We start from the raw sequence: 15,765 nt of genomic DNA, 5'->3' as shown, positions 1-15,765 counted from the left end.
TGTACTGGAGATCAAGAGGTTCTACAAGAACCATCCTGAAGAGCTATTAAATGAAGAAACAGGCTACAGTTACTCTACACTTCATTATACTGCTAAAGCTGGCTAATAACCCAAACAAATTGCATTATATTGTGCCCCATTATAAATCCATGTGCCAGTTCTTTATTTATTTTACTGTCCAATGTTTATGAATGTATATTTTGTATATTTAATATCAAAAATTTAATTTCTGTTATGATTGTAAATTCTTTGATATTTACTTCTGTACTATAATAAAAAATATACACCTCAAAAAAATTTTGCATCGCCTTGGTTCCAAGAGTTCCAGAACCTGTACAGAAAATTGGAACAGAAATCACATAAATTTCATTTCTGCCCTTTTTATGGCTCACGAAAAACACACAATGCATGTTGTACCTCCATACAGCAAGACCTTCAGAGATCACGGTCCAGGTTGCTGTACACACCAGTACCTCTAATACCCAGTAGCACATCCTCTTGCATTGATGCACACCTGTATTTCATTGTGGCATACTACATACAAGTGCATCAAGGCACTGTTGATCCAGATTGTCCCACTCAACAACAGTGATTCGGTGTAGATCCCTCAGACTGGTTGGTGGGTCACGTCATCCAAAACAGCCCTTTTCAATCTATCCCAGGCATGTTCGATAGGGTTCAAGTCTGGAGAACATGCTGGCCTCTCTAGTCGAGTGATGTCATTATCCTGAAGGATGTCATTCATAAGATGCGCATGATGGGGGAGAGAATTCTCATCCATGAAGCAGCATGCCTAATCAATATGCTGCCGATATGGTTGCACTATCAGCCAGAGGATGGCATTCACATATCATACAGCCATTACAGCACCCTCCACAACCACCAGCGGCGTGCATCGGACACACATAATGCCACCCCAAAACAGCAGGGAACTTCCACCTTGCTGTACTCACTGGACAGTGTGTCTAAGGCATTCAGCCTGACCTGGTTGCCTCCAAACACGTCTCTGATGATTGTCTGGTTGTAGGCTTATGCAACACTCATCAGTGGAGAGAACATGATGCCCATCCTGAGCAGTCTATTCAGCATGTTGTTGGGCCCATCTGTACCATGCTGCATGGTGTCGTGGTTGGAAAGATGGACCTCACCATGGATGTCGGGAGTGAAGCTGCACATCATGCAACCTTTTGCAAACAGTTTGAATCGTAACACAATGCCCTGTGGCTGCACAAAAATCATTACTAAATAGGGTGGCATTGCTGTCAGGGTTCCTCTGAGCCATAACCAGTAGGTACTGATTATCCACTGTAGTAGTAGCCTTTGGGCAGCCTGAGCAAGGCATATCATCGACAGTTCCTGTCTCTCTGTATCTCGACCATGACTGAACAACATCTCTTTGGTTCACTCTGAGATGCCTGGACACTTCCCTTGTTGAGAGCCCTTCCTAGCACAAAGTGACAATGCGGATGTGACTGAACTGTGGTATTGACCATCTAGGCATGGCTGAACTACAGACAACATGAGCTGTGTACCTCCTTCCTGGTGGAATGACTAGAACTGATCAGCCATCGGACCCTCTCCATCTATTAGGTACTGCTCATGCATGATTGTTTACATTTTTGGGTGGGCTTAGTGACATCACTTAACAGTCAAAGGACTGTTCTGTGATACAATATCCACAGTCAACATCTGTCTTCAGGAGTTCTGGGAACCGGGGTGATGCAAAAATTTTTGATGTGTGTATCTTTGTCACTTATGCTAGGCAACAGGCTAATAACCTGGCCACAAAAACAGATTATAATGAAATAACTGGCAAAAAAGAATTCTTTTTATGTAATTGTGTTTCATCAGTTTCCCATACTGAAATCAACAGAAATTATAAAAAAAGAAATTATAGTCCCCAAAACCGAATCACTACTTGGAGACACCAATATATGCTGAAACTAAATGGAGTCACAAAGAACATTTCAGTGACTACCACCATAACCTTGTTTTCTTTCAATTCACATTATATGTACTTCGTGAACATAACTATTTTCTAATTTTACAGAGCTTTGTTAGTGCTCTAACACATACTGGTATTCTGAATATCATTAAGTTCTTCGTTACCATAAGCATGTGAATGCAGAAATGCACATTGCTTAATGGTATAAATTCAGTCAACAAAACAGAAGCTTTCCCATAATGCAACAGGACTAACACCCCTGGGAGAAGTGTTATCATGACATATATTCAGCTAAAAAGTAAAAAATTTCATTTACTTGTGGTAGGAACTATAATCAGATGCTCCACCCACGTATCTTATTTAATCAGCACATTATTTAATGAAAGTGGGATAACAAAGGAAAAAAAGGGAAAGACAACTGACACAAAAAGACTTGAGAAATGAAAAACTTATAGCAGTGGGAATGAGATGAGGGATGGTGGGGGTGATGAAAAATGATATAGGCAACAACCACACTAATTAACATACTTGAAGATCAGGTTGAAGTTGGGGAATACGCTAATAATACACAGATCAGCAAGTCTGCATGTAGTGATACAAGCAGTAATGTCTTTGTGACTGGTACTACACATAACCGTATCATCAACTTATATATATAACACACACAACACAAATATCAAGCTTTTGCAACCCACGGTTGCTTCATCAGGAAAGAGGGAAGGAGAGGGGAAGACGAAAGGATGTGGGTTTTAAGTGAGAGGGTAAGGAGTCATTCCAATTCTGGGAGCCCGGGAGCGGAAAGACTTACCTTAGGGGGGAAAAAAAGGACAGGTATACACTCGCACACACACACACACACACACACACACATATCCATCCGCACATATACAGACACAGGCAGACATATGTAAATCCAAAGAGGTTGGGCAGAGATGTCAGTCAAGACGGAAGTACAGAGGCAAAGATGTTGTTGAATGACAGGTGAGGTACGAGCAGCGGCAACTTGAAATTAGCGGAGGTTGAGGCCTGGTGGGTAACGGGAAGACAGAATATATTGAAGGGCAAGTTCCCATCTCAGGAGTTCCGATAGGTTGGTGTCAGAGGGAAGTATCCAGATAACCCGGATGGTGTAACACTGTGCCAAGATGTGCTGGCCGTGCACAAAGGCATGTTTAGCCACAGGGTGATCCTCATTACCAACAAACACTGACTGCCTGTGTCCGTTAATGCGAATGGACAGTTTGTTGCTGGTCACTCCCACATAGAAGGCTTCACAGTGTAGTCATGTCAGTTGGTAAATCACGTGGGTGCTTTCATACGTGGCTCTGCTTTTGATCATGTACACCTTCCGGGTTACAGGACTGGAGTAGGTGGTGGTGGGAGGGTGCATGGGACAGGTCTTACACTGGGGGGCGGTTACAAGGGTAGGAGCCAGAGGGTAGGGAAGGTGGTTTGGGGATTTCATAGGGATGAACCAAGAGGTTACGAAGGTTAGGTGGACAGTGGAAAGACACTCTTGGTGGAGTGGGGAAGATTTCATGAAGGATGGATCTCATTTCAGGGCAGGATTTGAGGAAGTTGTATCCCTGCTGGAGAGCCACATTCAGAGTCTGATCCAGTTCCGGAAAGTATCCTGTCACAAGTGGGGCACTTTTGGGGTTCTTCTGTGGGAGGTTCTGGGTTTGAGGGGAAGTGGCTCTGGTTATTTGCTTCTGTACTAGGTCGGGAGGGTAATTGCGGGATGCGAAAACTGTTTTCAGGTTATTGGTGTAATGGTTCAGGGATTCAGGACTGGAGCAGATTCGTTTGCCCTACAACTTAGGTCTTCATTTTTGCTCGAACCATGGATATAATTAGTTTTAAATATAAGTGGCACAACTGGTTAACAGATCACCCTTTTTATAATATTAAAGAATACTTTGGTTTGCCAGATTATTATATTAACTTTTAAAAACTGTTACTTTTAATTGTATTATTATGTACTGCATAAACTTTGAAGAACTAATATTTAATGCTACACATTGTACTACTGTGCATTGTATATACTTTATCTTGTATCACATTGATGAAACCCATATCATAGTGAAAAGATTTATGGTGAATAAAGATTCTTGATCCATGATTCATTGTTTTGTTTCAGTTTAGAAGACTTGAATAAACTTATTTCTTGACTTTATATAGTAAATTACAAGTTGAGACGAGATTTCAGTGAAACTACTTACGTGAAATCAGTCTTGTCATGGTATTCCAGAACATAGTTTGTAATAGGAGAATGTCCATCAAATTCTGGAGGCTTCCAGTGAAGTGTAATGGTCTGGTCAGTGACTTCAACAACTTCTGGGATGCCTGGCTCTGATGGTGGCTCTGTAACATATGAACGTATTTATTATGTTAATAAATAAGGCACTCATAATTTTCTGCTGTCAGAAAAGTCTTCTTACTTTGTTCCTCGACCTTAGATATTTAAACACAAATTGTATTTTGTACAAGAATATTAGACATTCAAAGCACATCTATGTTTACACAGAAGTATTTCCTTCTAATCACTTAATTGCATTACTAGAAGAGTTCTATCCTGTTATGACTGTAACATAAAAACTACAAAATTAAATTGGTCATGTGAAAAGCACTAATTATGGTTTCACCAAAAATTAAAGAAAAATTACCCATTAGAATGAGGGTCATCTCTGCTGAGGCTTCCCCTTGCCTGTTGGATAATTTAACAGTATAGCTTGCAGCATCTGTTTCTTCAGCTTTCTTAATGGTCAGAGTTGCAGAATTCTCAGTCAGTGTTTGTATAATCTGAAATAATTAGCAGAAGTGAGTCACAAATATTTTATTCATTTGTTGGTTCATGCAACTGCTTCATTACATCAAATAATAAATTATCATTAAGCTTGAAAAGCAAGCAAACTGCTTTTTTTGCACTAATATTTGTTTATTATGAACCTATTTTCGGCTTATTACGCCATTGTCAGATGATAACCGACTGGCATCCACAAGAGATGCTAGTGTGCATGAAGCCAAATCTTTAAAATTAAAGATATTACTGATCCACAGAAGCACTGGTCATGGCATAGGGTACAAAATGTCTGCATGCACTAAGAGCATAAGTAAACATAAATATGACAGGATGGCTGCTTCAGTCAAAGGCGAAGGAAACACTGAAATGCAGTGTATTACACCTTCAAATTAGGCTAACAATTTAAGACTGGACTGAGGATTTCTTGGTAGGGAGGATGTGGCATGTTACTTTGGGTGGAAAATCATTGACAGTTGTAGAAGAAACTTAAGGTATGCTCCAGGGAAGTAAGTTGTGACCCTTGCTGTTTATTTTGTATAGTAATGACCTTGCAAACAATATTAATAGTAACTCGGGACTTTTTGCTAGTAATGCAGTTATCTATAATGAAGTACTATATGAGAAAAGCTGCTAAATATTCAGTATGGTCCTTATAAAATTTGAAAATGGTGCAAAGATTTGGAACTTACTTTAAATGTTCAGAAATGTAAAATTTTGCACTTCATAAAACTAAAAAACAATATAAGTGAGGCACAGTTGGAATTGGTCAAATCATAAAAATACGTTGGTGTAATAAATTTTAGGGATATGGAATGGAATTATCAAGTGGCTCAGTCACAGATAAAGCAGTTGGCAGACAACAGTTCATTGTAGAATACTGGGAAATGTAATCAGCCTGCAAAGGAAATTGTTTACAAAACTCTTGTACGATTCCTACAAGAATGTTGCTCAAGTATGTGGAACCTGTATCAAGACTAACAGGGGATACAGAACAATATATAAAGATGGACAGCTTGTATGGTCACAGGTTTATATAGCCACGAGGGAGTTTCAGGGAGATGCTGAAAAAAAAAAAGGAACTGTCAGATACTTCAAGATAGAGGCAAACTATCCTGAGAAAGCCTACTCACGAAGTTTCAAGTACAAACTTTAAATTATGAATCGAGGAACATACAATGACCCCCTATTTACTGCTCCCACATGGATTGTAAAGATAAAATTAGACTAATTACAGTATGCCCAGAGGTGTTCAATCATCATTCTTCCAGCATGCCACACATGAATGGAATGGGATAAAGCCATAACAACTGGTATGTGGGATGTACCTTTCGTCATGCACTTCAAGTGGTTTGCAGAGTTGAATGCAGATTTACATGTAATCTGTGTTCACATCTCTTAGTTTTCTTTTCAACCATGGGATGATAATAAACTTTATTAATCCTGAAATGGCACACAGTATGTTATATATAACTATAATGGCAAATCTCAGCCATGTAAGATAGCTTGACGGAAAACAAATCATTTCAAGATTTGGTGGAAAGCAACTTTTTATACCAGCATGATATGTGGAATATTGTCAAATGTCTCTAATTGGGCAGAAGGCAGTTTGTCTTCCATATTCAGTTTTGGACCCTGGGTGGCTGTTTTGACACTACAGTGAAGTGCTGAAAAATCAGTGACATAACGTCTCAGAAGAGAACTTTGAAGTTATGACAATGCTTTCTTTTGAAAAATTTTCAACATAGTATGCAAAGTTATTTTTCTTTAACTAATTATGTTTAGTGGTTTCACCATACATGATTTATTTTTTTAATAATGCAAATTGCTGAAGATCAAGATATTACAGCACAAGATGATTATGACCTTGAGTTCATGATATGACAATTATATCAGGAATACGACAGATGGGAACTACAAATGAGTAACAATGAGTAACAAAAACAGAGTATCTGGTGGCAAATAGTGATGCTAAATTTGAATGACAAAGCAGTTATGAGACACGTAGAGAAATTTAAATATCTCAGGGCACATATTGATAAAAATGGTTTGCGCCATACAGAAATAAAATATAGAATACAGCAAAGCAGTAAAGTGTTAGAGTGTATGAATTCTTTTTGGTGGGATACGAGTATGTCCAACAGCGATAAGAAAAGAGTAGGTAAGATAATGGTTGACTCAGTGCTATGTTATGGATCAGAACTATGGATCTTAAAGGCAGATCTCAAAAGAAGACTAATAGCTGTGGAAATGGATTATTTGCATAGGAGTGCCAGAATATTAAGAATTGAAAGGAAAACTAATGATGAAGTAAGAGCTAGAATGAAAGCAAATGATACAGTGATAGATAGAATTGAAAGAAAATCATTAAAATGGTACAGACATATGATGAGAATGCCAGATCATCAGTGGCCAAAGAAGGTTTACGAATGGAAACCACCCAGCAGACGTATCCGTGGAAGACCACGACACTCTTGGACAGACCACACAAATAGAGCAATGGAACGTTGCAGCATCGACAAGGAAGATGCGCTGGATAAAGAAGCTTGGCGGAGGATAACAGATATACAACAAGATGTTGTTATTAATTAATCTTTGTATTGATTAATCCTGTAATAATAATAATAAAATGCAAATAAATGTGTAGTTTGATTTCAATATATATAATGTTAACAGACTGGTTTACTTTCATTTTCCACATGCCACTAAAAAACAATGAAATAAGGCAAATTAAGGAAATACAATACTTCAAAAATAATGTGTGAGAAACTAATACCAAAATGGGCAAAATAAACGTAAACCAGTAGAAAAATACTGAAACTGTCAGAAAGAACACCAAAACCGGCAAAAAATGTGGCCACAAAATAAAACAATGTTTTAGTGTACAGTAGTGTGATAGTGTACTATTAATAATGGTGTACAGAATAAAACTGCCCTGAGTTTTTTCTCTTTTGTCAATGAATATTTTGACTTGTTCCACATTTATGAATGGATCTACGGAAAATAATGAATGCATGAATGTCAGATATCACTCATGTTCCATTAGGGTGCCATCTGAGTCTGTTCTTATCTCTCAGTATTCGGCAAAGTACCTCCTTGATCCATCTACCATATATTCATCTGTCTACATACCCCCTCCCCCACTGCCCATTTCATTTTCCCTATGGTCATTATTATCATTTCTTTTCCAGTCAGTTCCCTGATCTACTTGCTTGTTTTCGTGGCTTTCCTAGTATTCCCCAATAAACATCTCTGCACTCCTTGCTGAGTAAGAACATTCCAACCATTTTATGGAAACTTCCTGGCAGATTAAAACTGTGTGCCCGACCGAGACTCGAACTCGGGACCTTTGCCTTTCGCGGGCAAGTGCTCTACCATCTGAGCTACCGAAGCACAACTCATGCCCGGTACTCACAGCTTTACTTCTGCCAGTATCTCGTCTCCTACCTTCTGAAGGTCCCGAGTTCGAGTCTCGGTCGGGCACACAGTTTTAATCTGCCAGGAAGTTTCATATCAGCGCACACTCCACTGCAGAGTGAAAATCTCATTCTGGATTTTATGGAAAACTTTCCTATAATTGATCCAACAGTAACTGTGTTTCACAAAATTCTTTAATTCTATTTTTTCAGCACTGCATCACAAAAATTTGTGTGAAACAAGGATGGAAAGATACAATAAAAGATTACATCTACAAGACAGTCACTGTGCTACCACTGGGTTGTATGCTAGTCTAAGTTAATTGTGTTTGTTGTTTCTGTTAATGCAAACGGTACAGTGTTCTCTCTAACAGATTTTCAGACTAAATATTACTGATGTGTCATCTTATGCTCATCTGATAACGTCAAAAAATGAGTGGTATTGAAAAATAACTGTAACTTTAGCATAAATTTTTTGAAATGTGAAATACACTGGAGCCAAAGTTTTAAAGAAACACAGGTAGGAAAGTATTCTGAATGATACTTTACATGATATGAGACTGCCCTCTAGTTGATAAGGAGTAATAACATGGAAAGAATTTACAAAGTAATTATAGAAATACTATAGCATTATCTGTTCATCAGGTAAGTATGATTTGAGAGGACTTACAGTGGCTTCAAAATTTTTCTAAGAGGACAGGGAAACACCAAGAACCACTTATTATATGCTAATCATATGTGGAATCAAGTATTTAAAAGACTGAAGATTAACAGGAACTTTGAAAAAATGCATTATGACAGATGTGGATGTTTGGAAACTCATTGTTGCTACCTAATAAACTGAAAATTCATTCCAAACCATCCTTACTGCAATTCTTTGATTATTACAAGTTATTAAGAAAAATACGAGAAAATATATAACACAAGAGTTTTTAAAACTGCCATCAACTTCCATCTGCAATATGGCCTGAATAATAATGAACTTATAACATACCCTTGGCGATTTCTTGACAAGTTTGCCATTGATGAACCATTCATCCTGTGGTGAAGGAGCTGCAGTGAATTTCACCTCAATAGTTACATCATCTCCTTTTTTAACTCGATATTCTTTTGTAAGAGATTCGATGTTAATCCTTGGTGCTGTTTCAATTACTAAAAATAGGAAACAAGGCAAATTACAATATAATTATTACACAAGCTATCTGTATCAATGTGAACAAATTAATATTACACTTAAAGCACAAAGAGCATATTAAACAAACTTAAGCTTACAAATATATATGATCTGAATGAACATACAAATTGTTGATGTCGTCGCTCTCAGCTGAAGACTTTTGTGGTGGAGCTCTCCACAGTACACTATCCTGTCAAAACCTCTACAGCACTGCATGACTATGTCAACCTATATCTATTTGAACCTGCTTACTGCAACAAAGTTCAGTTTCCCCTACACAGTTTAGATTCCCCCTGCACAGACACACACACTCTTGCATCATCACACCCATGTCTCATTATGTGCCATGTCAGCTAATCTCATCTTTTAGTCTAGTTGCACCATAAATTTCTCTCCAATTTGATTCTGTACCTCTTCATTAGTTATTTCTTCTTCTTCTTCTTTCTGAAACATTTGTGCTTATGCAGGTTGTTCACAGACAGCAAGTTTCTCTTTTCTCCTACAATCTGCCAATCAGTGTGCCTTACTTGAATATTTCAGGTATCTCAACTGCAGATTTTTCAGTGTTCATTTAACTTTAGGACTCTGTATCTCAGAATGAACAAAAATGGACTAGTACCACTATTGAAACAAGCCCTTCATAAGTGTGTGCCTATGTGTACTCTAGCTCATTAAAGGATTCATCCAAAACCTAGCAAACTTTCCATTTTTTCAGTGTGCCTGTCTATGACTTTCACTCCTTTACTTCTAAATTATTTACTAGAGACAGCTGTGTTCAGTTTAGTGATTCTTTGTAAGTCATATCTCTAAAAACTGTACAGAACTTGTGGAAGAAGGAAAGTGATGATGCGAGCACACACACTCTCACACACACACACACACACACACACACACACACACACACACACACACACACACACACATTGCTCTTGTGGAACATGCATAAAAAGTATTTACTTACTTTCAACTTTAAGTTTTGATGTTGATTTTACATTCAAAGCAACACAGCTATAGTCTGCTTGATCCTCAATGGTAACATTCTTTACAACTAATTTCTTCACAGATCCCTCTGAGGTTATTTGGTAGCGCTCAGATGATTTTATTTCTTTGCCTTTCCTAAAGGAGGAACACAATTTTCTGTTTATTAAAATAATCTGGTGTGATGCTGGTAAATGGTAGGTATACAAAGTCTCACAAACATCATCATAAGCAGATCATTTTGTAGATCACCATAGCAAATTTTAAAGCAGTAACATATTTACTGGAAGATTTATTACTTACATCAACCATTTCACATTAACATCAGATCGTGACAGTTCTACAGTGAATGTAGCATCCAAGTTTAGAGGAATTAATGTCACATCTGGCAATTTCTTAAGGAACTGCACAGCTGGCTCTGTAATGCATGAATAAATAATTAATAATGAAATAAATAAGTAAATAAATGATTTATTGTGAAAGAGATGACCAAATCTACAAACATTAATAGAAGTAAACTGTTTTGCATGTGGTCTATTAAAATATAACTCTCAAATAAAATTTCATATTATTTGTACCTTCAACAGTTAGTCGTGCTGAAGATGTCTGTTCACCAACTTCGCAAGAGTAAACACCTGCATCCTTAAGTTCGGAATTGTACACTTTCAGGCGCTGCCTCTTCCCATCAATGGACAGTTGCACATGTTCAGAAAATTGCAGCTCCTTGCCATCTTTAAACCATCGGACAAGGGCATCTCCCTTTGTTAGCTCTATTTCAAATGTTGCTTTCTCACCCTTCGCAACAGTCACATCCTGCATCTTAGTGGTTATCTCTGGTGGAAGTTCTGTAATTAATCAGTTATACATATTTAATCATTTGATGTTTAATTTACCTTGACAATTATATCCGTTTTGTAAGCAACAGGAATTCAAAGGAGAGGCCTATCATTCACACCAGGTTAAGCAAAAATTGCTTGAGACATTTGTTTGCATAGAAGTTCACCTAGGTAGTTTACAATGCAAAAATTGGCATAACATTATTGGTCTATTTACATGAAGGAGAAACTTCAATGTTTTGAAAGTAATTAAGTTATACATTAACAGTGAGAAGATGCTGTGAGAGACTAATTCTGTACACTTTTCTCTGTTCACCATAAGAAAAAACCTGATGTAAACATTATGCCATGTAGTCTTCCATGTTTGCTTGCATCTCAATTAATTTTGTTTCACATGGAGTGGAAGTAAGCTGTGTCCAGTACAGTCAAGTAAGATCATAAGGATATATTTTATGATGTATTACACACACAGAGACTGAGCGATAATGTGGGACAACAGCTTTACCATAGCATTAAACTTGGACAGCACTGGCCAGCCAGCTAGTCCAACTAACCTGTAATGATATGAACAATAGCAGTTCAGATGTGAAAAGACACAAGCAAAGAAACAACATAGCTTTGGATGTCATTTAATTTTTAAAGAGACTGAAATAATATTTGGCAAAACTCCAGCACTATCACACACTTCTTAGCTGACCATATGGGAAGCATAAAATGCTCTCATTCTCATCTAACACAGTATTCTAATTACAAACAAGAGTGATGAAAACTTGTAACTTATGTACAGGGTAATTTTTCTGAGTGAGTTTTCTGATTCCTTACCTTGACTCCAGATCACTTCTGTGGGGTTCATATTGTAATGGTACAGTGGCAAATATAAAAATGCAGCATTTGTATTGTATGCTCAATGCTGTGAAAATGATTGTTTTTTATATTTCTACAACACTTATCACTCTGGTTCATGTGAGACTACATCTGTGGCATAAAACACTGAACACAGTCCAAATAAAGGGTATTTGGTTTTTTCTTTTGTGTCCTAAAACATTAAATTGTTATGTTTGCTTAATTTTAGCAACCTTTATCAACAGTCTTCTGCAAGATATTGATAATTAAGAATTTATATCTGAAATGAAAACAGGAATTTCGTTTGCAATATGTAATTAGAAAGAAGAAGACATCACTATTCACAAAAAATGATCATGAATTATACAGTTACGAGATTTGCATACTTCAGATTGAATGAAAAAGAAAAGAAAAAAGAAAGAAAGGTGACTACAGTGAGAGATGAATCAGCGATCCATGACCCGTAGTGGGTTACCAAGCTACAGCACTACCAACCCTGCTATACATCTTTTGTGTGTGTGTGTGTGTGCGTGTGTGTGTGTGCATGTGGGTGGTGTGTGTGTGTGTGTGTGTGTGTGTGTGTGTGTGTGTGTGTGTGTGTGTGTGTTTCAACTGTAACAAATACAGTCCATTGGAAAATTCCAAAGCTGATTTTTTCTGTAAATTTATGAAAAACATTAAGAACACCCTAGGGCACTTTTTAACTGTGTTCCACACGTGTGTTTCACTTTGGAATAGGCAGCAGCCTCAGCCATTTTCATACTGCGTACTAACAGTGTAATAATCAGAGCACAACAGTTATTTTTGAAATAACAACTGCAAAGCTAAAGCATGATTAAGAAAAGCATTGATGGCTGTTAATACATAGAATATCTTAAAGTTTCATTTAATGTAACTTAATAATAATATATCTAATACATAAGCTGGACCTACTTCCAAGAGTGTAACAACACCAGTGTATGTGTGCTGCAGCTTCTGACCAATCATTGCATTTGCATTTGTTTACATCAGGTTTATTCTTGTGATGAACAGAGTATAGTAACCTACTTCCAAGAGTGTAACAACAGCAGTATATGTGTGCTATGGCTTCTGACCAATCACTGCATTTGCATTTGTTTACATCAGGTTTATTCTTATGATGAACAGAGTATAATAACAATTAAATATCATCACACTGCTATATTCTATTTTATGAGAGGCAATTGAAAAGTCCATGCAAAGTCTGAGAGATGCACCACCACCACATATTGAGGTCATGTTTAGTTAGTAGCATCTTTGGAAAGAACGCACACCAAGTTTCAGCCATATTGGTCTATTTCTTTGTGTTTGGCATTCGTGTGAATCAAGGAAGTCAAAAAATGGACGAAGAAGAATTTCATTTGGTGATTAAAAATTACTTTATGAAAGGCAAAATGCCTCAGAGGGCAAAAGAGAAGCTTGATAAACATTACTGTATCTCTGCACCTTTGATTGGAAGAGTTTATAAGTGGTTTCAAAATTTTCGGAGTGGCCATATGGACACAAGTGGTGTTGAACGTTCTGGACGCCCTGTGGAGGTGACGACTCCAAAAATCATTGACAAAATCCATGGTATGGTGATGGATGACAGAAGAGTTAAGGTGCATGAGACTGCTAGTGCTGTGGGCATCTAGAATGAATGGATACATAATATTTTGCGTAAACATTTGGACATGAGAAAGCTATCCGCAAGATGGATTCCAAGAATGCTCACCCTTGACCAGAAACGGAATCGTGTAAAGTGTTGCAAGGATGGTTTGCAGCTGTTCAGCAAGAATCTGCAGGACTTTAAGCATCATTTCGTCATTGTGGATGAAACATGGATACATTACTACACTCCTGAGACCAAACAACAATCTGAACAATGGGTTACCAAGGGAGAATCTGCACCAATAAAGGTGAAGACCAGTCCTTCGGCCGGAAAGGTTTACGGTGACTGTATTTTGGGATTCGCAAGGGATAATCCTCATCGACTATCTGGAGAAGGGTAAAACTATTACAGGTGCATATTATCCAACATTATAGGACCGTTTGAAAACTGAGCTGCAAGAAAAACGCCAGTGACTGGACTGCAAAAAAGTCCTTTTCCATCATGATAATGCACCAGCACACACCTTAGCAGTTGTGGTCACAAAATTAATGGAAATAGGATTCCAACTTGTTTTTCATCCCCCCTATTCTCCAGACTTGGCTCCCTCGGACTACTGTTTGTTCCCCAATTTGAAGAAATGGCTGGCGGGACAAAGATTTTATTCAAACGAAGAGGTGAGTGCAGCAACTAATAACTATTTTGCAGACTTGGACAATTCCTATTATTCAGAAAGGATCAACAAATTAGAACAGAGTTGGATGAAGTGTATAGGTCTAAAAGGAGACTATGTTGAAAAAAAAAAGGTTTACCCTAAACATGTAAGTAGTTTTTATTTTTGCACGGACTTTTCAAACGCCCCTCATATGTGTGCCTACAACAATTATAGACCACTTGGTGTTGTTTGGTGCCCTGGTTCTATGAACAGTCACCAGGTTTGAATACTCTCGAATTTCCCTTCACCCATGCTGTCTTCTCTGTCTGGTAACATAGACCACGTCTAGTAGCTAATATTCTTTATAATGAGTCGTTCATGTAATTCACTATTTGTCTTTTTTACAACTTTTAATCTTGTAGCTGCTTGCATTATCAAATCATACAACTGTCTTGCTCTTAAATTTTTAATGTCTGTCTGTAACAGAGCAAGCTGGGACTATCCTAATGTTCTTATACATAGATTTATAGACTATTAGAGCTCATTTGAAGCCGTTGTTGTCCTCTTTTTAACAAATGTTTTACTTTTTCTAAAAAATTCATATTTCAAAAATTAAGAAGTTACATACCCCAGCCAGTCTCTTCTTATGCCATTCTTGATTGACTGATGTTTTATTATCAACAATGTAGGGAAAGACAGATTGCTACTTATCATAAAGAACACACATTAAGTTGCAGACAGGCGCAACTAAAAGACTCTTACACGAAGCTTTCAGCCACGGCCTTCATCAGAAAAAGAGAAACACATACCGTTCACACACCCAAGCAAGCACACCTCATGCACACACAACCATAACTCTGGCAGCTCGAGTCTTCTTCACAGTAAGTAACAATCTATCTTTTCCAACATCGTTGATATTCCTACCTGGAGTTTCTATTGTTTGACATTTTATTATACTGTCTCTAAACAGGAGATCTCATTTATTTCCACTGTTTCTTGTGCAATTTCCAAATACAGTGAATTCAAAAGTTTCTTAGATCTTACTTATTTTGATTAGAACACAGATTACATCAGACTGGTTTTATTCCATTCAGGTTCACAATATTAGTATTTGTTCCAGGCATAACATTTCCTTGCATTTTTGTCACTGATTCTTCTCCATACAACTTATCAACATGTAGACCTGTGCCACAGTCTTAATGGAATTTTAGGAACTTTTTCTAAACAACTCCCAGACTCAAGTTGCCCAGCCAGATATCATCATATACTTGTATGTCTAAAAATTCAGCATTTAGGATGATTACAATTGCTTTCAATTATTCACATAAGTGACAAGATTTAAAAACAATTCCTTTATATTCATGAACTTAGCACCAAAAATGAATAAAAATCTTCTTTTCCTCTTGCCAATCCCCATAAGATATCTTCCACACTTATTGAATACATTGCTTTAAAGCATGTTATAACTTTTTTCCATATGAAAATTAAATACCAAGTGGTATACAGCAATGA

At 37.4% G+C, this 15,765-nt stretch overlaps 1 protein-coding gene across 1 annotated transcript in view; it reads right to left on the bottom strand.

Annotated features, from left to right (window-relative positions):
* LOC124795577 (titin) overlaps window positions 1-15,765 on the bottom strand; it is a 529,084-nt gene that overhangs the window by 46,548 nt on the left and 466,771 nt on the right. The window contains exons 108-113 of the mRNA XM_047259648.1: window positions 10,892-11,158; window positions 10,617-10,731; window positions 10,297-10,451; window positions 9,156-9,313; window positions 4,612-4,747; window positions 4,168-4,309 (exon numbers count right to left, since the gene is read on the bottom strand). Coding sequence (XP_047115604.1) covers window positions 4,168-4,309; window positions 4,612-4,747; window positions 9,156-9,313; window positions 10,297-10,451; window positions 10,617-10,731; window positions 10,892-11,158 — 973 coding nt within the window. The remainder of the gene's footprint in view (window positions 1-4,167; window positions 4,310-4,611; window positions 4,748-9,155; window positions 9,314-10,296; window positions 10,452-10,616; window positions 10,732-10,891; window positions 11,159-15,765) is intronic.

Source organism: Schistocerca piceifrons, chromosome 4, assembly GCF_021461385.2.
Source record: "Schistocerca piceifrons isolate TAMUIC-IGC-003096 chromosome 4, iqSchPice1.1, whole genome shotgun sequence".
In the NCBI taxonomy this organism is placed as follows: Eukaryota; Metazoa; Arthropoda; class Insecta; order Orthoptera; family Acrididae; genus Schistocerca; species Schistocerca piceifrons.
Note: the sequence above shows the minus strand (reverse complement) of the source record. Positions and strands in the feature narration are given on the sequence as shown.